At 38.5% G+C, this 24,773-nt stretch overlaps 3 protein-coding genes across 15 annotated transcripts; 2 read left to right on the top strand and 1 right to left on the bottom strand.

The window, feature by feature from the left end:
- Nucleotides 1–955: 955 nt before the first annotated feature.
- Nucleotides 956–12,779, bottom strand: LOC117772337 (P2X purinoceptor 5-like). Its single transcript, XM_034603392.1, has 12 exons — nucleotides 12,604–12,779; nucleotides 10,834–10,984; nucleotides 10,379–10,450; nucleotides 5,728–5,803; nucleotides 5,392–5,488; nucleotides 4,076–4,156; nucleotides 3,762–3,903; nucleotides 3,170–3,306; nucleotides 2,913–3,006; nucleotides 2,712–2,777; nucleotides 2,550–2,632; nucleotides 956–1,869 (listed from the first exon to the last, which is right to left on the bottom strand). The coding sequence occupies exons 1-12, from the start codon at nucleotides 12,738–12,740 to the stop codon at nucleotides 1,797–1,799; spliced, it is 1,209 nt and encodes a 402-aa protein (XP_034459283.1). The 5' UTR covers nucleotides 12,741–12,779; the 3' UTR covers nucleotides 956–1,796.
- A 1,459-nt stretch (nucleotides 12,780–14,238) lies between these two features.
- LOC117772343 lies at nucleotides 14,239–17,781 on the top strand. 5 transcript variants are annotated; one of them, XM_034603408.1, is made up of 10 exons: nucleotides 14,241–14,374; nucleotides 14,907–15,254; nucleotides 15,430–15,513; nucleotides 15,640–15,699; nucleotides 16,500–16,526; nucleotides 16,658–16,837; nucleotides 17,250–17,297; nucleotides 17,364–17,429; nucleotides 17,499–17,531; nucleotides 17,611–17,781. In XM_034603408.1, exons 1-10 carry the CDS (start codon nucleotides 14,314–14,316, stop codon nucleotides 17,664–17,666), a joined length of 963 nt encoding a protein of 320 aa, XP_034459299.1. In that variant the 5' UTR covers nucleotides 14,241–14,313; the 3' UTR covers nucleotides 17,667–17,781. The 5 variants fall into 5 exon arrangements, with proteins under 5 accessions (XP_034459297.1, XP_034459299.1, XP_034459300.1 ...); XM_034603409.1 differs by having other exon boundaries at nucleotides 14,242–14,374; nucleotides 17,364–17,426; nucleotides 17,505–17,531; XM_034603406.1 differs by having other exon boundaries at nucleotides 14,239–14,374; nucleotides 17,250–17,429.
- Nucleotides 17,782–18,963: 1,182 nt separating this feature from the next.
- Nucleotides 18,964–21,874, top strand: LOC117772328 (zona pellucida sperm-binding protein 4-like). 9 transcript variants are annotated; one of them, XM_034603376.1, is made up of 11 exons: nucleotides 18,966–19,004; nucleotides 19,158–19,197; nucleotides 19,293–19,414; nucleotides 19,521–19,623; nucleotides 19,705–19,922; nucleotides 20,201–20,289; nucleotides 20,628–20,761; nucleotides 21,002–21,191; nucleotides 21,305–21,443; nucleotides 21,517–21,580; nucleotides 21,682–21,874. In XM_034603376.1, the coding sequence occupies exons 1-11, from the start codon at nucleotides 18,981–18,983 to the stop codon at nucleotides 21,801–21,803; spliced, it is 1,245 nt and encodes a 414-aa protein (XP_034459267.1). In that variant the 5' UTR covers nucleotides 18,966–18,980; the 3' UTR covers nucleotides 21,804–21,874. The 9 variants fall into 9 exon arrangements, 8 of the variants coding, with proteins under 8 accessions (XP_034459263.1, XP_034459267.1, XP_034459266.1 ...); XM_034603375.1 differs by having other exon boundaries at nucleotides 18,975–19,010; XM_034603372.1 differs by having other exon boundaries at nucleotides 18,964–19,197.
- Nucleotides 21,875–24,773: the final 2,899 nt, after the last annotated feature.

Genomic DNA, 24,773 nt, shown 5'->3' with positions numbered 1-24,773 from the left:
TAGGTCCTGTCTGCTCTGTTGCATGTCAGCCTCAGATGATAAACTAAAATACCACCCTGCGGTTGTATGTCTCAATCCACAGTAGTAGTTTCTGTATACCTTTATTTCCAGATTCATATAAGGTCACTGTGACCTTTAATTATTGAAATCTAATTAGTTCATCTTTGAGTCCAAGACCAACATTTGTGGTAATTCCCTTCAGGCAGTCTGGAGATATCGCATCAAGAGGCCAAAAACATGTTTTGTGAGGTCACTGTGACTCTGACCTTTCATCACTAAAATCGAATCAGTTAATCAGTTGGATCAGTTAACAAGTGAATGATTCCCTCAAGGTGTTTTGAAGATAGTGCATCCACAAGGCAAAACTTGTGCTTTGTGCCATCACAGTGTCCTTGACCTTGACCTTGACCACCAAATTCTAATTTCTAGAAATCGATATTGAGTTCACAAGAATGGGACGTATGGATGGACAACCCAAAAACATAATGCCTCCGGCCACTGGCTCTCGACGTTGTTGAGGCATAAAAAGCTGTGGATCAGTGGTTCAGTGTGTAATATTTAAGTGAAAGGGATCTTTTGGCAAAAAATGTATATAAAATAGTCCAATTGATCTAAATTGTACGAATTGCTGTTTTCTTTACCCGAGAATGGCCCCTTTATATTTAAATACTTTATTTTTACATCAGGAGCGGGTCCTCTCTATGAAGGACACCCTGTTTGTTTTTTTTGCAGTGGTCCAAACTGGACAATTTCTCTCTCATGTTTGGAAGGGGAGGGTGAGGGGTATTAAACTGCAAGATGCAACTTCACCACTAGATGTCACTAAATTCTACAAACTGAACCTTTAAACACACACTGCAATACTAAAACAATTCCTGTGTGTTGCTATTATTATTATCAACACAAAAGTCATGATACACTTTATGTTTATTATTAAAATCTTTATTAGCACATTTACTTTACTAGGTCACAGGCAGGGGTTTCCTCTGCATCAATTAATAATTAAAATGCATTAACTGGTAACTGATGCACCACTATGAAGATAGATACATGTGGAGGGAAACTTGGCACTTAATGCAGGTATGAGGTATATTTCAATATTAGAGATTATTATTAGTTGAGAAAACATGCAGTAAAAAGTGCATGAATAATAAGAAAAGGAAAGTGTTACACACATGTTAATATTGTGTATGTGTGGGTTTTGTTTGGGTTCTGTTGTTTCCTGTGTATTTGATCTCTATATCTCGGTATTAGAAAATTAACACAGGCAAAAGAGACAAGCTGCTAGTGCCTAAAATGAACACACACGTAATCAAACACTAGTCTGTGTATCAATGTTTCCCCGCTCTTGTGATATCCCAATATGAACTGAATGTGATTTAGGTGCAGAGAAAGGAGTGGGCCAATCCATACGCTAAGACTAAAAAGCTCAATATCAACATCAATATCTTTTACAAAAAAACATTTACAGTACAACTCAAAAGTTTATTCAAGCTTCCATAAATTAATTGTTTAATTTTTTTACAGTAGATTTAATGCAGATTTTTTGTTTTTGTGTGAAAACTTACAAATATTAAATACAGTGCAGGGAGAGGCAAAAAAAACGTGTGGGCTCATTTTGAAGCTTCTACCAACAAGCGTTGTTGTCATTTCCCAGTAATTTAAGATGATGCTTTGTCTTACATGAGCTCCACTCCAGTCAAGCACAAGTCATACTGAACTGCTAAAGGCCATTTTTATATTGTTATATTCATTGTTACATCAGAACCAACAACAAGGACATGTCAGTGTTTTCTCTACAAAGTCAGATTCTCCTCCTCCGTGGCGGCCTCCTTCACACTGTGGTTTTCAGATGTTGATTTATTTCCTCTGTGGACGATTTAGATTAGTTAAAAATCTACATTTGTTTAACTACATATCATCCAGTTTATTACCACACTAACCCGGAAACTGCAATCAAAGTCCAATATATTATTTCCACACAGTCCAAATGCAGCAAGATGACAGAACAAACAGTGTCATATTAATGTTGAAACGCTCAAATGAATTGCCTTCAACCTCAACCAATGTGTTTACCGCTTTTAGGCTTTAGGAGCAAATGCTCAGAAAACGTATTTGCTCAGGCTACACAGTCTGAGAGGAAATCTGAAGAAGAAATACTCCCATTAAAAGAACGATAAGATTTTCCATCACAGTAAGTTCTGTTCTAGACTTACAGATATACAGTACATCTTAACAATATAGACCTAGAATTACCACCACATGGCTCTATGCCTTCACTAACCAGGGCAGTTTCAGCCTACATACATTTTTTTCCAGACTCACATCAGATTTGACCTCTGGAATATAATCAGTTAAACTTTTATTTCAAGTGACAACATTCAAAATTGAAAGAAATTTCCTAAAGGCAGATTTGAGATACGTCCAAGAGGTTGAAACAAGATTTGTAAGGTCTCCTTGATCTTTGACCACTCAATTCTATTAAATTAATCTGTGAGTGGCTGTCATGGAATCACAAAAAACTAATATTTTCTGTATCGTTATCATACCTGAATCCTTCAAACTTCCTTTCTCGGTAAGAATCACCTTTCTTCATTAAGTAGAGAAGGACCATGTCACAGAAGAAAGCTCCCTGTTAAATGAAGTGTTATTCAGTGATTAGACTGTCGTAACAGGGAAAACACACAGAGAACATTATTCATGGTACTTACAGCACCCATTAAAGCCAGACCTGACGCAACATTGATTGCTGTTGGGATGATGCTGAACTTCCCGGCCTACGAACGACAGCAGAAATATAAGAATGTGTGTCGAAACTCCCAAAATCATAATCTCAAATATATTCCTATGCCTACTTTTTTTTTGAATAAAAACCCACAGATAAAAGACCATGAAAAATGCATCTTCCGTACCTTCCCATGCACCATGATGTTAAATCTGACACCATAGACTTTGAATAGAGATCGAAAACCCTCATCAGCTGCATTTTTAAAATACCGAGTGTGTCTGTTGGAAGGAATAAAATAAAGAATATGCAGGTATAACTTGTTGTTGGAAAAATGTCATTAATGATAAATAAAGTTAATTAAATGTATGAAAAGAAAGGGTGATATTTGCCTGGACAATATGGCAACATGGACTATGGCGGTGTGTCTGTCGTGGGGCTCACCTGAAGTTAAATCCTGCTGCGATGGTCTTGTTTGAGATGCTGATGTCCAGACGAGTGAAGAAGTATTGTGGGTGGCAGTGAGAGTAACCTTTGTCAAGGTCACAGTCCCAATGTATCATAATGCCAATAGAGCCGCCCTGTAAAACACAACTCATTTCAACATGTGTGGAATCAAACGCATGTTAATTATTATTCAAACCAACTTAATTTAGCTTGGACCAAATTCTAAGACTGTTTTATCAAAGTATCTGCAGTCATACAGAGAGAGAGAGAGAGAGAGAGAGAGAGAGAGAGAGAGAGAGAGAGAGAGAGAGAGAGAGAGAGAGAGATATTATATATATAAAAAATGTGTTGTGCATAAAATTTACTCCCCCTACTTTGCAACAGATGCGATTTAAACATACAAAATATGATACCAAAAAATTCGTAGGAAATATAATATCCATCAGAAAAAGCAGTGATGAATGTCATTTGTATCTTAGATCTGATTCTGGCTGCACCTGTGACTTGTTGTGATTTTGAATAGCTGAAGGTAAAGTTTAAGTTTTGGAACAATGACTAACTCTTGACGATATGCAGTAAAAATACTAACATATGTTGCCATGTCGTTGAACGCGTATCCGGCTCGCTGGGTGATGTCTCCCAGACGGAAGATGGGGCAGTACGGGTGGAGCTCCTCGTCATATCTGCATTTCTTCAAATACGAGTCATCAGTTGTTTCAAGTACATTGGACCTCAGAGTTGAGAAATGCACACACACACACACACACACACACACACACACACACACACACACACACACACACACACACACACACACACACACACACAGCAGTGCAGAGTGTATAAATGAGTGTGCAGTGACAAAGTAGCACATTGTGACGTAACAGTGAGAAGAGGACTTACTTTGAAAATTGGAATTTCGGAAATTGGATGAAATTCTTGATGTAGATGGTGAAGTTTTCTGCGTTTGTCAGCAGAGGCCCTCTGTTTTAAAAAACAACAACGATGAACTGAATAAAAAGCCACATATTCTGTACATTGCTAAGAAAATGTGCTGTTGCAGGTCAGGGAATGTAGTTGCTATCATACAGTGTATCTATAGATGGATGACAAAATGGCTGAAGAGAAGCCAAAGCTTCTCGATCACAATGTGGTGGCTGACTGCAGTACAGGTCATACACCCTGCCTCCTCCAAGTCAGTGGATGGGACATGGACCAAACTAAAAGATCAAAATGCTAATCAAATAGATTTATCTAAGATGGTTTCTGTCCTTTAAGGTAGTTCAGTCAGACAACTCACGTTCAAACGTTTATTGCAGCAGTAGAACAGGTTTAGTGTTTGGTGTCTAGGCTCCAACTTAATCACTCTCCCATATGTTTCCACAGGATTTGATGGGAGTGATGAGCAAATACTTGTAACCCCCTGTCAGAGCCTACAGGTGGATGCTGGGGTGGTGGAGGGGCTGAAGCTACTGGTAGCAATACTGCAGCAGCAGTGCGAGCAAAGGGGATGATGGTAAATTTCTCTCTGCTTAAATAGACCACCTGATAAGGTGGGTGTGTATGATAGATGGTTGTGGAGAGTGAAGTATGTCACATGATGTATGTCACATGATTGGAGCAGCACAGCTCGAGTTGGCTGCCTGAACTAGCTCGCCAGCATCGCTCCATTTCTTATCACTCTCATGTTGAGTACTCATTTTTGGCAGTAAGTTTGGTTTTAATTAAACGTCTTATTAACAGCAAAGAGACTGACTCAATATTTGCCAAGTGTGTGTATTGGCGGGACCTCAATACCAAGGCTCTAACACTCTGGCTGCAAATGATCATCGCTGCAAGATGGCAGCTTTTATATTTTATCTATGGTTGCTATTCGTAAGCATGTGTGTAACACTTATTCTACTATTGCTTTGACTTTTTGTAATGTTGTTTTATGTCTGTCTCTTGTATTAATTTTCTTTTACGTAATCCAAAGCATTGTGAAAGACAAAGCTCATCGATCTAAAAACTGTCAGGTAGGAATCTTGCATCAAAGAAAACTTACTGGTTGTTTATACACATATAAAGGTTCAGACATACTGTATAATAAAAGATAAACAAACACAAAAAACACTGGATGTGCAAGGATTTACCTATGTGATCAACTCCATTCAATTATTGAAGGTAGATCAATAATTTCAGTGTTTAAGTTTATATGATGTGACTCCGTTGCTTCTTACTGTGGTTTGAATTTTCTTTCGATGGGACACCAGCCGTAGATTTCACAGGTTCCAGTGGAGTTCACATCTTCTCTCAGGCACCGGCCACTCATAATCCCTTCAGGAAAAGAGCAGAATAAACCGTGTGACATTATCCACCTCATCACATATGAAAAGGCACAATATCTAAGTTCATGCTGCAAAGATATAGACAGGCTATATAACTGGTTCGAACAGGAATCCTGACTTTATTTACAAATTCATTTAACTTACATTTAGCACATAGCCTTGGACAGACAGAAACTAACACAGACTTAAAAATACAGTAGAATCAATAAAAGAATGTTACTCACTTACCATTACCAGCCGCTACCATCTTTCCCTCTTCACAGTCCTTGTCATCTCGACAGTGGCCATCCAGCACTTTAGAACTCTGGAAACAAACGCCATAGAAAAAGACAAATCACAAATAAACCAAAACAAATTTGAATCATGAGGTGATTCTACTGATGTGATTCCTCACATGATCATCTGAGCTCCTGTTTTTTTCTGTCACACATGTCCAGCAACAAGCGGATTGAAATTATAGTTCACACTATCATCATCAGACCTGAATATAAAATAAAATAAAGTCTGTTGAATCCCATGATTGAAGAATGCACAAAAACATTCTCCACTCAACACATACATAAAAGGTCAAAGGTCACCTATGGAACCTCTTTATACTTATGTCTAAATATCTGGCTCAACTTACTGTACTTGTATATTCCTGATATTATAGTAATATTTCAACATTTCATTCCTGTTTATTTTCAATCAAATCTAGTTTGATGTTACCTCCTGTGAGTAAATGATGGTTAAATGTTCCCTTTGTATAAACTGAAAACATATTTTATTAGAGCGTGTCATTGTGTTTCAAACAGGAAACTTAACTATAACTGTAGGCCTGTGGCCACACAGAGTGTATCACTTTACTGCGTGTAAATATCTTCTGTTATAAATAAAGTTTGAAAACAGTGTAAGTGGAGTCCGATTTTCTTCACGCCATGGTTCGCCTTTCCTAACTCCTTATGGCTTCGGGTAAAGGATGAGTGGTAGGAATGGAGATTTCTTTCACTTTTCGACCGCAACCTTAGACTCACTGCACCATACTCTTTACACCAAGTGCTTAGGTAAAACAATTAGAGCCTCTGGTGTTTCTGCTGTTTTGCCCCCCTCCCTTGTGTTTGTTGTTGCTCTCCTGTTTGTCTCTCTCTGTGTTTGATTGTCTGGGTGTGGTTGTCCAGTTCCCTCCTCCTCCTGTTTACCTGCACCACTTCACTTCATCCACTCAACAAGCTCCTGCAGAATTTAAAGCCTGCTCTTCACTCTGCTCTTTACTAGATCATCACTTTGCCAACGTGGTTCTCCTCGGCCTTCTCACTTTAGAGAAGTGCATGTGTCTTGAGTTCTTCTTCTGGGTCCTGAAACTCTAATTAAATCATAACATCATTTTCATATAATTTTCAATTGGAAGCTCATCATTTAACTGAGCAATTCCTACTTCAACTTTACGTTAGCATGTTTACGTTCTATTGACTTCTGCATATGTATCCCATTTACTGGCTCATATTTTTAAAAAACATTTGGAGATTAAATATCATAGAAACGGGGTGAAACATTTACAGATTTTATAACAAGCACGTCAGTGCTTGACGACACTGCAGGCCCAACTACACCTGGGACTAACACCCATTGGACGGTATCGGCTGTCAATTACACGGCATCCATGCCCCAATGCAAACAGGGCTTTTTCGTCTATTTTACTCAAATGAACCCTACACCCTAAAAATTAATATCATGTAAGTAAACGTGAATCTAGTGATTGAGACCATGGAATCCTTAGGAAAATGTTCACTGACATTATAAATCAAGTGAGAATTATGGTCATTTTCTCTATAGAAACTGACTTTTTGCCTTCAGTGAAGTCGCCCTCTGCTGGTAATTCAAAAGAATGCAGGGTTTTAGCACTGGCTTCACTTTTTACCCAGGTCCACTTTTAATAGCCAATAGTGTATGGTTTGAAACAGTCCTCTTAGTAGTGAGGAGGACTTTCAAATAAAAAGCTTTTTATTTTCTTGCCTCAACATTAATATGAAAGTTAAAATGTAGTGGTTGAAAAAGAGCAACTGTGAATGGGAACTGGTAAGATATACAGAGCAGTGTTTTATGGCTGCACTGCTTGTAGAGGCGACTCTTCTGGGCAGTGAGACAGGAGACCAAGACAGGCTGAGTTTACATTCCAGGGAGTCTCTGTAAATGTCTCACTAAAGACAGAGCTGAGAGAAATGATGCACAGAATAACTGACACACACACACACATTCACTGAAAGTAGAAGGAGGCATCTGACTTTGTTATAAGTTGTAAATTATGATGAAGACTGAAGAAAATGCAGACCAGTGCTCGTCTGACTGTGCCAATGTTCTCTACAGATCAGCCAAAGTCTATCTTACAGCCTGTTTCTCTGCTTATTGTGCACACAGTCACAACTATTTCAATTAAATTGTATTCGTTTAGAGCCAAATCCCAACATACATTATCTAAAGGCACTTTAAGCTAAATATTAAGGCTGAGATCCAACAGTTCATTATAGCTTCATTTCTGGATAGTGGAAAGAAGTGAAGACTTTCTAAATTCCAAAGTGACTGTAATCTGTTGCTTTCGTTTCTTTTACATACGTAGATTAAAATCAATAAAGCTGCCATTTCATTGATTAGAGGTCATTTATACGATTTTTGATATGTATCTTCATCATCCTGGATTTTTTAAGTGGGAGCTGTTTCTGGAAGCTTATTGTAAGAGATGCATGACGAAGCTTCAGTTTATTTATGCAATTTAAAATAAACATTATAAGTCACAGAGTGATGGCACACCATGCCCTCCAGCTCACTGAGTTTGCACCAGTGAACCTGTTTCCTTACATCAAACAAGTAGGTTTGTTTTAAAATCCAAAGGTGACGATACTGCCTGAGGCAATAGCAAGAAACTCAAGAAATGTTAATTTACTGAAACAACAACACTGATCATAATGTGGTACGTTGGAATTTAAAGTCTGTGTATGTTGATTACCTTCACCAAGGAGGTTATGTGTTAATGTGTCTTTGTATGATCGTAGGCAGGAGTACGAACAAACTACTGGATGGATTACCATGAAACTTGCTGTGAGGATGATATATGTGTCAGGGAAGAACCCATTAAATTTTGACTTGGATCCAGATCAGGGGGCATTTTTCAACACTTTCATCTTGACATATGTAGGGGAACTCTAAATTTCCATTGCAGGGGCCAGGGTATAAATAAATAAAATGTTTTTCTCCCCAAAAAAGTCCCTGGTTGGGAGGTATTGCTTTTCAAAAGTACTGAAATCTTTGGGGTGGGGCTTGCACTGTCCTAACATACCTGATTGGTTGAGTATGCTAGCATTTTATTTCAGCCACCACTTTTAAAAACTTGTAGCTACTTGTTTTTAAAAATATATACAACAAAGTTCAGGACCACCTGAGTAACAAATACAATTAGAAACATCGGAGGCAGAAGTGTTGAAATGCTGTAAGCTTCCTTTCCGCGCCCATGTTAATCAATTGGGCTGTTCACATCGTCAGCGAAGCTAGGCGCCGCACAGCGCCCCGGCCGGCTCGCGATCTGCAGCGATGGTTTGGGCATCTGTTCTATTTTTTCTGCTCGCCACGAGTGAATTGGGCCAGTAAACACACTGAAAATCGATTTTAAACGATATAAATGATATATTATATATGATATAAATGATCAAATATGAATCCCATACTTTTGATTTTCCTGCTGTTCTCCTGGAGTTTCAATTTCCCCGATCTTTTCCACCACATAATGAAATTTCCCCATCTGCCCATCCACTGTCATTGTTTTTTTTTTAATTATGTACTTATTCCACAAATTTGTGGAAGGTGGAGGTAAATGTTGCAGAGCGAAGTTAGAAAACTGCGATCGTGCCTAATTTATCTGTAGAGAAGAAGACATGTTACACTCAGTCCGTAGACTGAAGACACACTGCCCCCCTCACTGACTGTTACGGGATGCTGGTTGCCAGTTCATTCAATTGTAATTAATATTGAATACATAGCATTATTGCACTAAAATCGGCGCTGTACATAGTCAGGCAATTTACACAGTTTGAGTTTGAAGCCGATAGGATGATTGATTCTGGAGATATGCGTTCCCCATACATACAGACAGACAGACGGACGCTTGTGGAATTAGTAGGTCGATTTCAGCCAAAATATAAGATCTCAGATTCCTTCCACTTTTAGTAGTTAGTAGGAGTGTTAACACATGTACAAACTACTAACGGTTAGCTCATCTGAAATGCGTTTCTGGATTGAGACACAAATGACATGCACACTTGACAAACTACTGTTACTCTATAAAATGTATTTATTTAAGTCTGTACAGAGCAAGATTGTTTTGGCCCAGATTTGGCCCACATACCTCAATGAATGATGGTGGTCTGCTACTGTTTGCCGGATCTGTGCCAGAACAAGTAAGCCATAGCAATACTGCATGTCAACCAAGTGCCAAAATTGGCCCAAATTTGTTTTGTGCTATTTGGGCTATATTCAACATTTGCCACATCCAGATTATACCTTGCAGAGAGCACTGCATGTTTGTCAAAAAGGGGCCACATTTGTTTTGGGATATTTGGGCCCCATTTGCTGTTTTACTAGTGGGTAACTTTAGGCTCACATCCATTTTGTTAAGGCCACAAGGAGGTCAGAAGTGTTGCATCACTGCCTGAAGTGACGGACATTTGTATGCTATCTGGGCACCATATCGCACAACTTGGCATTCTATTATAATGTATTTAAAATTAACAATGAATTCAATCTAAAATATGATCCACACCGACAGCTCCTATTACAGTCACTCAAAGTACCACAGTGGTCTACCATAGAATCATTAATTTACATTTGAATCAAAACGACAGAATATTCTTACCTCTGCACAGTGTCCCAGCTTCTGGTTCGGTGTCTCTAAGAAATTGGTTACGATGAACAGCACAGCTTCCCCCTACATGTAGAGGAAACACACACTGTGAAGTGGTCTTAATATAGACATCATGTCATGGTGACCACTCTAACGCCTCAGACTCTTTATCTTGAAGTGTGAAATAGTGCTGCACTGTTTTCACACAGCGTTACTGTTGGTCTGATCACAGCCAGACCAGTAAAACGTGTCAGCCTGCCTATTATCACTGCAGTTCTCTTATGCCCTACAACTATGAATTTAAGCACACACGCAATGCATTCAAAAAATGTGTTTGCTACCAGAAGCATGCACCCTGTCTTTGCTGTCATGCTAAATAACACCACCTGTTAAAACATATACGTGTGTGTGGAGTAATAGTCACATAGTCTGTACATAAACTGGTGCTGTGGGCTAAACGTTTTCACCTGCGGTGGGATGACATAGTCCTCCGGTCCCCAAACCAGCAGCCCAGACTCGGAGGTGTTTGTCATTGACACTCCCTTCAGTTTAGTTATGATGGAGCTCTGTACGGCCTCGTCTGTTTCCTGGTAGCCTTTCTTGCTTACAAAAACCCACCTGTGGGTGAGAGCAGCTTTCAGCATGAACAGGTCTCGACCCACCAGCAGTGGTTGAAATCAAAAATGGAAATTAAAAAAAAATCGGCTTAAAGATTGAAATTTAAAACCCCCTTTTTATAATCTGATTGTTTGTGTAAAACGTACAAACATGAAACTCGACATAGACAAGTTGTTTGCGGTATGAATACAGTACTATCAAATAAAAGAAATCAAAAGTATTGATATGATATGTTGGATGTAGTACTGTTATAACACTGTACTATATATTAGTTAATAATTTATTTGTTTTGTTATTTTGGTCTATGTTACATGTCTGTTGCTTTGTGACTTCAGTTCTACAAAGCCCGTATAAGCACAGTTTACTTACAATGTCGGACCTTAGATGTTTTATTCAGAGCACTAAACAAAGCACAGGAGCACCCTATATTACGTATTAGTAATCTAAATTAGCCTATAAAACACAGATATAAGAGTAATAGTGAGAAACTGCTCCTGTCACTAAGCCTATAAAAGCACTGACAAAACATTTATAGCCCATTTACTTTATAAAGCCTTGAAAACATCTCAAAGTTCAATGGGTAAACTAACTTAGGAAGATGCAGTTTATTAATCAGCCACCAATACATTTATCTAGAGTAAAGTTTATTCTTATTTTCACATATAACGTTTAGACTTAATACTCAGTTTTATTCTCTGTTCTATATATTCTGTTACTAAAGCCTGGAGCAAGCAGGCATCAGAATTAATAAAACATCTTATCTTATCTTAACTTGTATTATCTTATTGATTAAGCGTATTTATAACTTTATTACCCAGAATTTTATTGAAAGCTCTCCGTTTATTTAACATATGAGATACCGTACATGCCCAAGGTACATTATCTGTTAAATTGTGGTAGATATATGTAACAGTGTATAAACATAATTCATGGTAAATACATTCCCTTCCAGAGAACAATAATTAGCTTCCTCTGCTATATTTGATGAGGGATAAAAAGTATTTTTGCCATAAATTCTTCATAAGTTCTTCATGAGACTGATGACTGACTTTTTTCCATCATCAAAGATAGCAGAAGTTCATTCTTCTTTTTTGACAGATGATAACTCAAAAAGTACACAGTAAGAGTACTTCATAGTATTTGTGACAGTAATCTAACAAGTACTAAGTAAAACAATAACATTCTCATGAAGAACTTATGGCAAAAACACTTTTTATCCATCATCAAAGTTAGCAGAAAAAGCTCAATCTTGTTCTGTGGAGGGGACTTTGACAGAGGATTACTAAAAAAGGACACAGTAGAAGTACTTCATAGTATTTGTGTCAGTAGTCTAACTAGTAAGTCCAACAATATCACTCAAAACACTTTTTATCCCCCATCAAAGATAGCAGAAGCTCATTGTTGGTCTCTCTAATTTCATTTTTATTCATATTTTTTAGACTAAATACTCCATTGTTTTATTCTATGTACGCTGGCACAATAATTGCCTTCCTTCTTATCTTATCTTATCTTATCTCATCTCATCAGATCATTATTTGTTCTTTGTTAAACCAGTTTAAAGTTATCATATGTTAGGAGGTAATGCATCTTGGTAAAATAAACCACATTAAATCACTTACCCAATGATGTAACCGATGATCGATAACTGAATAAGTCTGTACAAAACTCCAACTCTCTTATTTTGGGCGACAATGTATTTTTCCGTCTTGTAGTCGAAGAGGGAGAGGAGACGTGCTTGTAGTAAACCTCCGGCCATCCTGCAGCAGGGAGCGGGCAGCAGGCTGTCAGTGGACAGGGACGGTCCTCTCCCCGTCAGGAGGGAAGAGGGACCACCGACCACCTGCAGGCGTCTCGGATCCACCCTCATCAGGTCGGGGTCTGTGCGGGATTGGTTGCCCTCCTTGAGGGGTGGAGACCAAATGCCTTGTGGAAGTGAGCTGAGACATTCCACTGGAAAACTGCGAGTGTCAAGCTCAGGCTCTGGAGGGAAAGTCAATACATTCAGTAGAATAATACATCAGCCCAACAGTTATGAATGCCGTCACTGCACCACAATCCATCCAGCAGAATACTTGTGAAGATATTTCAGTAAAATTCAACAATTTCAGGTTGGCGCTTGTGCTCTGACAAAAACTCCAAAGTTAACGTGCATTATCTCCCACTGTCCACCAGAGGTCACTGTTCACCCAATTGAATAACAATACCACAAACGGGCCCAACAACACTTTGCACTGTTATGCTACTGTATGTGATGTTGTCCTGTCCATATATTGCCCAGTGTCATTGTGTTGTGTCAACTCTGTCTATGTCCATGTCTTTATGTTTTCTTTTCTATTTTTTGAGCTTGTACCTAATAAGAAGTCGACTGACGTGGTTGTGTGGTCATTAACATATAATACAGATTCAGACTGTGTATGAAGATGGATGACATGAAGGCTCCCCAAAAATGAAGCCAAAGCATCTGGACTGCAACCTAGTAACCAAACTAATAAGTCATATATGAAATATCTTTTTGTCAATAAGATGTTTGCTGTCATAAATAGGTAGTTCTTATATTAGTTGATTGAAGTGTTCGTGTTTCTGATAAGTTTGGTTTAATGAGTAATTTGATGCTATAAAAACGGGGTTAAACGTCATGATTGACAGCTGAGACTGACTCGCAATCTGTTAAGCCCACGTATCCGTGGAACCTTGATACTGCGGCTCCATCCCCCGATTGCTGCTGCACAGCCTCAGGCTGCAAATGTCATCATTGGTGCTAGACAGCAGTGTTTGTATGTGGGATGTTTTGGTTAAATTCATGGAAGTGGAGACACAATGCCAATCTTTATATACAGTCTAGGATGTCTGCACAAAATGTCATGGAAGCCTATTCAATAGTTGTTGAGATATTTCAATCAGAACCAAAGTGGTAGACAGACACTTTGCAATCCTTGTATGGCTAATCTCTTAAAAAAAGAAAACATTGAGTTCACTTTAATTTTAAGTTTACTGCAAAATTAAATAAAGAAAGTTGCTACTGTCAAGGCCGTTTTTACGAGACACAGCACTTCCTGCTGAAACCCGCCATCTAAAATCATACATCATTATATTTATTGATCTGAGTTTGATGTTATTAATGTGCTACATGATCACCATACACTTAAAATAAACAGCTGTAGCTGTAGCTATAAACATTTGGCTGCTGTTAATGTGAAAGTAAACCTGCAGCAGAGACTTTCCGTAGCATGTGTACCAAAATAAACAGTGGTCGTCTTGTGGTTGTCCCATGATGCTTAGAGGGGTTAGGTCGACACACCATCTCACTGTTGTTCACATAGTTGTTAACAATGAATGCAGACAAGTGGATTTTCCCTTTAGCCCTGTGCTTCATTTGTGCATCTTCAAACGGTAAGAATGAGATATTTAGATTAAGACTTTGAATAAATCAAAAGTTTTTTCATCTGGGATAGTGGTGATGATCAAAATTGTAATAATTATTTGGCTAATATCATTGTTTGATCCATTGGTACAGTTTTTCAGTACGTTTATTATTCATCTTATTTTATCTTTATCTTAGTTTTCTTTTAATTCTTGTGGTTGGCTATTTCGATTTACATAAATCTGACAACAGTATCATTTACTATTATATTTAGATATGTTTAATGTTGTAAATATATAGATTTTCATTTTTCAATTTAAAATACATTACGTAATACAACATTAGTTCAAATTGTAGCTTACATTATCATTTTCTTATTCTGCTTAAATGGTCTCTTTAATTGTTATCCAGTGACATGACATTTATTCTCAATGCTGATGGTTAATGCTAAGATATCATAGCAATGAAAAAAGGAGGAATAATTTCTATTGTTGATACACTTGAATAATGAAGCTCATCTAAACCAGAAAATAATTCTTGAGTGCCTCTCTTCCCATCAAGATGAGCAGCACTTTGAGAAATCGTGCGGGCAGTATCCGTATCTGTGTGAGAGGCACATAGTCAGCACTCCACTTGGCTCGTCTGTGCTTCTTCCATGCAACTTTACAACCAACGGCCTCGGGTGGGTGTCGTGGGTCCACGCTTCCGGGGAAAACCTGCTCCGTCTCAAGGCTGATGGCCACGTGCAGTTCATGCTCCCCAAAGAGGGCCGTGTGAAAGTGTTCCCAAACCAGGGCTCAAGGGGGAACTACCCCATCAGGATCGATGAACTTCAGGACTCTGACCTGGGGTGTTACCGCTGCTTGCAGGGAGATAAGTGTCATCAGGTGGACTTGCATGTCTCAACAGGTATGTGGGTTTCTCTTTGAATGTGTTAGTGAGTGCAGCAGGTCTGTGAGACAGCGACCTGCAGCCGTTTCCTTTCCACTTCATAAACCCTGTAGACCACACATTTGAGAGCGGACAAGATGAGCAAGAGTTTCCTGTGAACGTGTCTTTGTAAAACCACAACTTCTTCATGCAGACACACTGAGTAAAGAGACATGGGGACTGATCTACATCTGTGTTGGTGTGGTAACGTTCGTCCTGCTGGGCGTCTGCACCTACTGTGAGTACCTGTCCAGTCCTACTCTTTTATTCCTCTGCAGTTAAAGACGTGTAGTTCATGTGATTGATGGATGGATGTATTAGTTTGTTGGTTGCTGGTTATTTTAAACAACTGTTTTTATTTCAGTCCTCCACAAAAAGATGACACAGGACAGTACCAACAATATTGTATGCGTACATATTGAGGGTAAGCAATCATTTTTATCATTTACCATTTCAATTAGATCCATGCTCTGTATACTGATGCTTTGTGCAGAGATATTTTAACATTACAAAAGATAATGTTTATACAGTTTACACTATTTATCTTGATTTTGAGTTGCCACAGATGAGGTCACATCCTTTCCTTATGGTTGAGGGACACATTGATGCTTTATCAATCATATGATGTATGACCAGCTAAGATTGGGATAAGGAGCTGGATGTGTTCAAACTTAAATTAGAAAGAAAATGAACAGAATGATACATAACAGAGAACGTAGGAAAAACTAGATCTCAGTAGAGAACATACCTCTGCTAATGCCCAACAGTTTCCGTATGAACCACATTTACATTTGCTGGATCTAGATTTTTATTTGGATCTGCAAAAAATTGCACACACAAATATCAGTCCCCTAAACATGCACAATTGGTCAAGATTCATCAATTATTTTCTAACAAATTAAAATGTTGAAAAACATCCTGAAATGTTGTTTCAGAAAAAAGAAAGTTATATGGATATATATATATATATATATATATATATATATATATATATATATATCCTGGATCCGCCCCCTGATGGGGTTAGGGTTAGTGGAAAGAAGTGGCTGTTAAAAGGTGACACGGCCTCATTCCTTCCCTAAATAAATAAAAAAACAGACACTGTGAAGTGTCAAACTCAGATTGCCCCTAATGCTGGTGTCGCTGTTGAAATCAATTAATCAACCACCCCCCTCTGTGTGATCTTGATCCACAATGTGTTTCTTTTTCTTTTACTTTCTCTAGAAGCGGACAACCATAGTCTTGTTTACGGTGCGTTCACACAGCTCTATGTCCACCTTTGGATTCACCTTTTTAAAAAGCTAATGTCACTCTATCCCTCTTAACACATCACTAATGTCAGTGTCAGTATTTCTTAACTTATCTAATTTTTTTAAAATTAGAGAACGATGACCAGGACCCAGCCAACCAGCAGGGGGACCCCAAAATAAACTATTGTAGTACTGTAGGTCTCCCTGATCTATACAGACCTCAGACAACTCAAAGCACCGTATATCCAAACTTGAACCAGTTTAATTTTGAGATGGTGGAGAGTGAGAGAACTACACATAGATTCCAAAGAGGTGCATATACCTACCTTCTTACTGACTGACCTACCTACCTACCTACCTACCTACCTGCCTACCTACCTACCTACCTACCTATCTACAGTATCTAACTACCTGCATACCTGCCTGCCTGCCTACCTACCTGCCTACCTGCCTACCTGCCTACCTGCCTACCTAACTACCTAACTACCTGGCTGCCTGCCTGCCTGCCTGCCTGCCTAACTAACTAACTAACTAACTAACTAACTAACTAACTAACTAACTAACTAACTAACTTCCCAATTACCTACCTAACTGCATACCTTACCTACCTACCTACCTACCTACCTTCCCAACTACCTACCTAACTACCTACCTACCTACCTAACCTATCTACCCACCCACCTACCTACCTACTGAGTAACTAGGTTTTATCTGGCCTCCCTAGAAATCCATGACCGATCAGGAAAATCCTGTTTCACTCAACATGATTATGGTAATTTTAATATTTTTCATGATTTCAATGCTGTCAGGAATTTCACTAATTCGTTTTATTGCACAGTTAACCAAGAAGAAATCAGCAATCAACAAACCATGTCAGCTTCGTTGGAGAATCATGAGAGAGGTATTTGGACATTTTTGTCTCTTATCATCCATCAGAATTAAAAAATAATAATGTCTGTTGCATTCTATATTTTGACAGGTTTCAGGAAGAAGAAAGCCAAAGCGAGTGAGTGCTGACTTCATATGTGCACATGTTCCTGATTAAATAATTCTGTGCACTTAGCTTCTCTGCCTTTTCTGCTCAGATCGTGAATACAAGAACCCAATATACAACAGAAGCCAAGAGCAGCTCAACCTATAGAGAGCCAGCTGTCGTGATGTCTTCAGAATCAGCATCCTGTCACGATTACAGTCCCTCATCAGTCATTTCCTGTTTGCTTTTTCTCTTGTTAAGTTCAGCAAATAAAGATCTTCAAACCCACACAAAATCATATCTGTGCACGTGCTGAATTTAGACAAGCATACATACATGAGATTAAATGCTATATGTAATTACTAGATGTTGTGTCATCATTAGCTCATCCTAAAGAGAAAAACACATTCAAACATATACACAGGTTACACCAGTATGCTTTCAGTACATTTCAAAAGATAAGATAAACTGTGTTGATGCCACACCAGGGAAATTCACCTTTTCTAGTGCAGCACGCTTGCATATCTGTACTCGCACCGGTCTGGTGACAACAATAAAATTTAAGCACCAGGTGAAGATTTTGACTCATGTCTCCTTCTTCCACGTAGATGTATATGTATAATATAATTGTTGAGGACATTTTCATTAAAAATAGTACCGTGAGTAGTTTAATGTGGAAAAACAGTGCAGCTTATATACATTACATACATTATCTGAAGAAAACAATGTGTTAAATCACTGAACCACATGTATATGTTTGTTGTTTTGCACATGTGCCTTTTATTTTCTATAATTCTTTTTAGCTGCCGATTCCTGTATGGTTAGAAGTAAGTTCTTTGTACTTTGTTCCTCTTCCTTGTTTTTAATCAGTTTGCTGCATTTTAGTATGCTTGCTTTTATTTACATTTGAAATTAAACTTTTTCTAATAACTATAAATATATCCATCTTATATATATATAAGTATATACGTATATCGCTTACGGTATACATCCTCCTGCAAAACATCTTTCTACAAATTATATATCCATCTGTGGTGAAAGGTGTATACTCTGGACATATTCCCTGCATTGTGCATATTTTATCTTCTATTTTATTCTAGTTTAGTCTTTCACATGGTCTCTTGTCTACCTAGCTTATCTTATTTTATCTTATCTTATTACACAATACTGGACAGATTCCCAATAAACTTGGAGCAAGAATGTTGTATGGGTCACTGAAGAACCTATGAAATTTTGGTGGGGATTCAGATCAGGGGACTGATTCCAGAATTTTCCATGTTTTACCATAAATGGTTCTTGATAAAAAAAAAAATCAGGAGTGTTTTGGGAACTGACATCTGTTAGTGTGTGGCCTGTCGGGCCTCGGTGGGGTCGTACTCTCTACTGAGGGACATTGCTCTTTGAGCTGCTCTCACTCTGGTGGGAATCATGTCAATTAAACCAGATGTGAACCACCTGCTCCACCTGTGTCAGCAAACAAAGATGGAGACCTACATTTCAACTGCTGTCTGGGTGACATTTATTTCTTTACCTCTGCTTCTTTCGAAATACGAAGCCCACGCTGCTTCAGAACTATATCAAGCAACAGCCTATAACACCGTGAGTAATAATAACAACTTGCTCTGCCTTGACGGGTTCATGTCTGTGTACATATCAAAGGTGCAATTCGCTGATCTTCCTCATGCCATTTACGTCCGAGGTAAGTCCGACAATAAAAATGTATCTTGCGTGGTAACAGTACAGCTCTGAAGTGGTTGTGTTTCCTCTGCTGTTTGTGTTCACATTTGCACTCAGATGAACACAGTGGATATTACCAAGCTGTCGCAATAGCAAAACACTGCCACTACTTCCTAGGTGAAAGTGATACTTTCATGATCTTAACAATTGCTTCCCATGGCTGTTTTGTGAAAAGACAAGTACGTGAGTAAAATAGCCTTTTAAACCTTTTGTGTTTATTTTTAATGCAGATCTCTATATATTTGTATATATATTCCAATTTTCATTTCCAATTTTGTTTATTAGAAATACACCACTAGTCTGACAGTTGTTATCATGGCACTTGAAGACAGAGGAGGATTTGGGGTGTTCGAGTCAATACCTCTCATGTGTGAATGGGGAATTAAAGGTAATTCCAACAGATAAATATTGTAAAATTATGATTTTTTTGTATTGTTTGTGTTTATAATTATCTGTGTGTTTTCTGCAGAGGCAAACAAAGAGCGTTATCCACCACTGCCGAGACAGCTGTTCTGCAGCAAGGATGGGTTTAACATCACCATCACCCAGAATGCCACAGTCCCGCCTCTGAACATGAACGCTGTCTGGATCCCCTCCGGTCAAAGCCACATCTGTGAACCCAGAAAAAGATCCACAGATGCTGTGACTTTCCACTTTCCGTTCACTGATTGTGGTGCTCAGTCAATGGTAAATGTAAATCGGTTTCTTCCCTTCAACTGTCTCTGATGGGTCAGATGGTTAGTTTTGTGACTGGGGCCGGCTGTGGCTCAGGAGGTAGAGCAGGTCGTTGGTTCATGCTGAAGTGTCCTTGGGGAAGATACTGAACCCCATAGGTGTGTGAGTGAATGGGTGAATGGCAAAAATAATGTATTGTAACGAACTCAGAGTGGTCATCAAGACTAGAGAAGTGCCCTATAAATACAGAACATTTACTAAAAACAACAGGTTTGTTTTGTGTCTCACAGGTGGAAGATGGAGTTATAACTTACTGGGTCAACATGGAGGCGAAACAACGTCCACAGAGAGGCTCTATATTTCGTGACACTCCTTTCAAGTAAGAATATGATCATACATACACGTTGCTGCTTGAGAGATTTTGAATATTGTTGGTTCTTTTAACTTGCAGGGCTCTCACATAACTACCCACAGCAATGTCCACAACCTTAATATGGAGCTCTCATATGGGGTTTTAGTTGACTATATGATGCAAGGATGTTTCTGTCTCTGACAAACAAATTCATAATGTTCACATCTGTGGTACAACATAGTGATTTTAATAAGACATCAAAAGAAGTGAAATTCTTCATCTGCATCTAGCTACATGAACAAAGTTGATTAATTCCTATTTTTAAAGCTCACAGACTCCCATTTAGATTTCTTGTTTTGTTTCAGTCTCACTGTGAGTTGTAGGTTTGCGCTGGTCAAAATGACACAAGCAAGGATCAAAGTTCAGGGAGAACAATCTGAGTACCCGTCAACTTTGAGAAACACAGGAATACTCAGGACTGAAATGAGGTTCGCCAAAGGTCAGTTTTTTTTTTTTTACTTTCCATCACTCCTGGTTTTTATTTCATTGTCCACAAAGTGTATTCTTTCATAATTTAATGTCCATGTATTTCTCTATTAATCATCTTTCTTCATAACCAAAGAAAATGTCTTCAGAATTTATTTAAATGCATCACTTTTACTCTGGCTATTTGAGTGCACAGTGAAACGTTGTTGTTGCTAACTCTGTATATGACAACTTTTTTTCTGATCTCTTATAGATTCTTCTTACAGTTCTTTCTACTCCCCTCAAGACCCTCCAGCAGTGACTGAGCTTGGCCAGCCTGTGTACGTGGAGGTGTCTCTTCTCAAACACGAGGATAAGGACCTGGTGCTGCTGCTGGACGACTGCTGGGCCACACCGACAGAAAACCTGCATGGCCCGCAACGATGGAACCTGCTTGTCAACGGGTTAACAGGCATAAAAACTATTTGGCAGATGTGATCTTTTCAGAAATGATCAAAAAATGTAAAAATGATCTGTACTTTAAAAGGAGAGTATACTGTGTTTGCATCCGGCCCAGGTGTCCTTTTACTGGTGATAGTCACAGAACCGTTGTGTTGCAAGTCGTCCCCAGTAAGGAGCTGACATGTCCCTCTCTTCACAAATGGTTTGTGGTCAGGATGTTCTCATTTGTGAAGCCCACAACATCTGAAAACCAGGTATGTATGGGGCTGCCTTTGGTCATTTTAAGTCTTGATGCTTTTAATTTATTGTGCAGATCTTCTCTTTCAGGTATATTTCCACTGCAATATAGAGATCTGTAAAAGACCAGGCTGCTTACAGTCCTGCAGCAACGGTAAGTCAAGACGTCACTTTTTTGTTCAATGATTCTGGTTGATTGACAGTCTTACTTGCATGCAACACCAAGTGAATGATACGTTTTTCTATTTCTTTCAGAAAGGCGTAAACTAAGAAGAATTACACCAGAGCCAGGACAGAGGATTCTTCACAGTGTGGTCTCTGGTGGACCTCTTCTTTATCAACCTTTAAATATCCAGAATAAGAAAACTGCTATCTGAAGTCGTATTTGGAGGCCCCAAGATTTAAAACAGACATGTCCTTGATTTGTAATAAAAATAAATCAATACTTTGCTATATTGGTCTTATTGGTTATCGACTCAACTCATCTGTTGATTGTATCAAATAATGCAAGTTGTCAGAAGGTCCAAAAACCCAAACTGGCTGAGCAGTTTTACTACTTGATCTACTTATCAGAGGAAGCAAGGCAGTCTCCTTATGCGAGGTCTTCTTTCTGTTGGTGCGGGTCATTTGGTTTTCACAGTGTGAACACCTTTCAAATTTTAGTACACTTCACTTAAGTTTAGACAGTGGATCACGATGAATCACATTGAAGTAGGTGCATGAACGTTTGCATCAGTTTAGGACTACTGTTTGTGAACTTAGAGTCTGAAATGAACAAACTCCCACATGAAAGATATTCTCCTCTACATTGAGCCATATTTGTATTCTTGCATATGTATGTGCATGGTTTGTATGTGCACACTGTATTGGCATGAGACCATGTGCTTTTACCAAAAAATGTATATAAAGATGGATGACACATCCCCACTTCCTCCCACTATCCAAAAATGAGGCCAAAATATTCGATATGAACACATTTGGAGCCAGAGTCTGCGCAGTGAGGTTCTGCCGATATACACACTTGACCAATCGTGAGTCACTCTCAGCTGTCAATCACGATGTTTCACTGTGTTTTTAGTATTAATTAGCTAATTAAAACCAAACATACCACAAAACAATAACTAGCTAAAATGACAGACAACTTCCTTAAGAAAAAATTTACGTGTACTTTGAACTTTAGTTTGATCCATGTCCCATTGACTAAAATGGATGAGGCAGGATTTATGACCTGCACTGCAGACAGCCACCAGGTGGCACTTGAGGCACTTTGGCTTGACTTTTGGGGAGCCGTCCTGTCATCCATCTTTATATGCAGTGTCTATGTTTTTTACTCAATAAGAGCACACTTGTATACACACTTGATATGATCATTTTATGAGTGAACAGTGTTTATTAATGTAGGTTTTAAGATGTGTATGTGTAACAAAACTTGTATTCATTTTCCTTCACAAACAAAAGCCCTGCTTCAAGCCAATTGGCTCGTGAAAGTCAAGTCAATAATTATAATAACTAGGGCTACGTACTAGCACTAACGGGCCCGAGCACACGCATTTTGAAGCCTGTTGCGGTTAGTGGAGAGAGCAATCAATGACCAAGCGCACGTCTCCGCGTTGCATGCATTTTGCGCACTGCGGCAAGGATAAACGCTTCACTTCCTGCGTCCGGCACGCGATGTCGATCCTTGCCTGTTAATTGCTCATTACGGTCCACGCTATCAATTGCACATCACACTGTGAAAATTGTATGTAAATTGAATGATAGTTGTAAAACAAAGCTTATTTCCTGTTGCCAGTAGGTGGCGCCATCAGTATTATTACATACAGACTAATAGATCTGTTCAAGTAGGGGCTCTGATATAGCGTGAGCAATTTTGTGTCAATTGGACAATGTTACAACAACTTCATTTTCACACTGATCAGTAGGTGGCGAGAGAGAGAGAGAGGCAAAACTTCCCTCATCAGTCACCATGGCAACCAGATGCTTCCATTTGAATCTGAATTTGATTGGCAGTGACAGCTGTTGTCTTTTTGACTTTGCCTTAAATACTGTAGTTAGAGTTAGCATCATGCTATCACGTATCACTCATTCATTTAAATAGCAACATTAAATGACAAGAATACCACAGGAATCAATATAAGCAGCAGAAAACACAAGACATTTGTCATGAAAGCAACCAACCTCTTGAAAACCAGTTGGTGCAACTCAAGGGGTTTATCCCATTTGAATAAATACATTTAATAAACAACCAGCACAGAAACCAGCACATTATCAACATTTAACAGCAGCAGGTAACAGCAGCAGGTAACAGCAGCAGCTTCATATTTTACAGTAGCATCATTTCAAACTTGAATTATGAGCCTGAATTGTAGAGGTTAGCATGCTGGATAAATACAGAGTTCAAGAGAGGGAGACATGACTTACCTTAGGTCAGAGTGCAATAAGAAACTTTCTTCAACTTTAACAGCATTAAAGGCAGTCAAAAAGACAACAGCCAATCAGAGGTCTCCTGTGGAAGGTGTCCAATCAGATTTGTCCTGTTGTCCCAGCCCCAGTGGAATTATGATGGAATGAGAAATGTTGCTCCTTTGTATGTGACTTTATTGGCTTTGATATCAAAGCCAATAAAGAGTTCTAAATGTGACATCTAAGGATCAAAGGACTGTTGTTTTTGAATGATCTGAATTTCAATTGAACAATATTACTTATATATACAGTATATATATATATATATATATATATATATATATATATATATTATGAATATAAATATTATAATAATGCCCCTTGAGACTTTTTTGTTTGTCTGGTCATGATACACCTGTGTATCGATTTTTGTGAAGATCGGTCAATGTGAACTCAGGGGCTGCGTTCCAGGGGGCGCTGTTAAGCCATTTTGCCACGCCCATTTAAAATTACTCCAGAATACGTAAATTGTCACCACTTTCTAATTTTCTGCAAACTTTGGTAACGATTTGAGCATGTTAAAGCGCTCAAAAATCCAATTTGTTTGCCTGAAAAAAAAAAAGAAAATTAAAATGACTCCAGAATACGTCAATTTTCACCACTTTCTAATTTTCTGCAAACTTTGGTAATGATTGGAGCATGTTAAAGCCCTCAAAAAGCCAATTAATTTGCCTGAAAAATTAAATAAAAAAAACAAATAATAATAATAATTAAAAAATATATATTATTATTATAATAATAATAATAATAATAATGGGCCCGAGCACATGCTTTGGTGAGAATTTGAGCATGGCTAGGCCCTGAAAAAGCCCCAAAAGGGAAATACAAATCCTTTGAAATACAATAGGGCCACGCATATGGCACCAGTAAAGCCATCATCATCA

Source organism: Hippoglossus hippoglossus, chromosome 13, assembly GCF_009819705.1.
Source record: "Hippoglossus hippoglossus isolate fHipHip1 chromosome 13, fHipHip1.pri, whole genome shotgun sequence".
NCBI lineage: Eukaryota > Metazoa > Chordata > Actinopteri > Pleuronectiformes > Pleuronectidae > Hippoglossus > Hippoglossus hippoglossus.
The sequence above is the reverse complement of the archived record's forward strand: the minus strand, read 5'-3'. Positions and strand labels throughout refer to the sequence as shown.

Excerpts from the sequence above, each read along its gene's own strand:
- LOC117772337 (XM_034603392.1), bottom strand. The coding sequence starts at position 12,740 with ATGGCCGGAGGTTTACTACAAGCACGTCTCCTCTCCCTCTTCGACTAC. Across the intron at positions 10,451-10,833 it reads ACTATGTCATCCCACCGCAG|GGGGAAGCTGTGCTGTTCAT; the intron begins GTGAAAACGTTT and ends CTCTACATGTAG. Across the intron at positions 2,778-2,912 it reads ACATCATGGTGCATGGGAAG|GCCGGGAAGTTCAGCATCAT; the intron begins GTACGGAAGATG and ends TGTCGTTCGTAG.
- LOC117772343 (XM_034603406.1), top strand. The coding sequence starts at position 14,314 with ATGAATGCAGACAAGTGGATTTTCCCTTTAGCCCTGTGCTTCATTTGT. Across the intron at positions 15,514-15,639 it reads GCTGGGCGTCTGCACCTACT|TCCTCCACAAAAAGATGACA; the intron begins GTGAGTACCTGT and ends TTTTTATTTCAG. Across the intron at positions 17,532-17,610 it reads GAAGAAGAAAGCCAAAGCGA|ATCGTGAATACAAGAACCCA; the intron begins GTGAGTGCTGAC and ends TTTTCTGCTCAG.
- LOC117772328 (XM_034603372.1), top strand. The coding sequence starts at position 18,981 with ATGGAGACCTACATTTCAACTGCTGTCTGGGTGACATTTATTTCTTTA. Across the intron at positions 19,198-19,292 it reads TCATGCCATTTACGTCCGAG|ATGAACACAGTGGATATTAC; the intron begins GTAAGTCCGACA and ends ATTTGCACTCAG. Across the intron at positions 20,290-20,627 it reads TTTCGTGACACTCCTTTCAA|TCTCACTGTGAGTTGTAGGT; the intron begins GTAAGAATATGA and ends GTTTTGTTTCAG.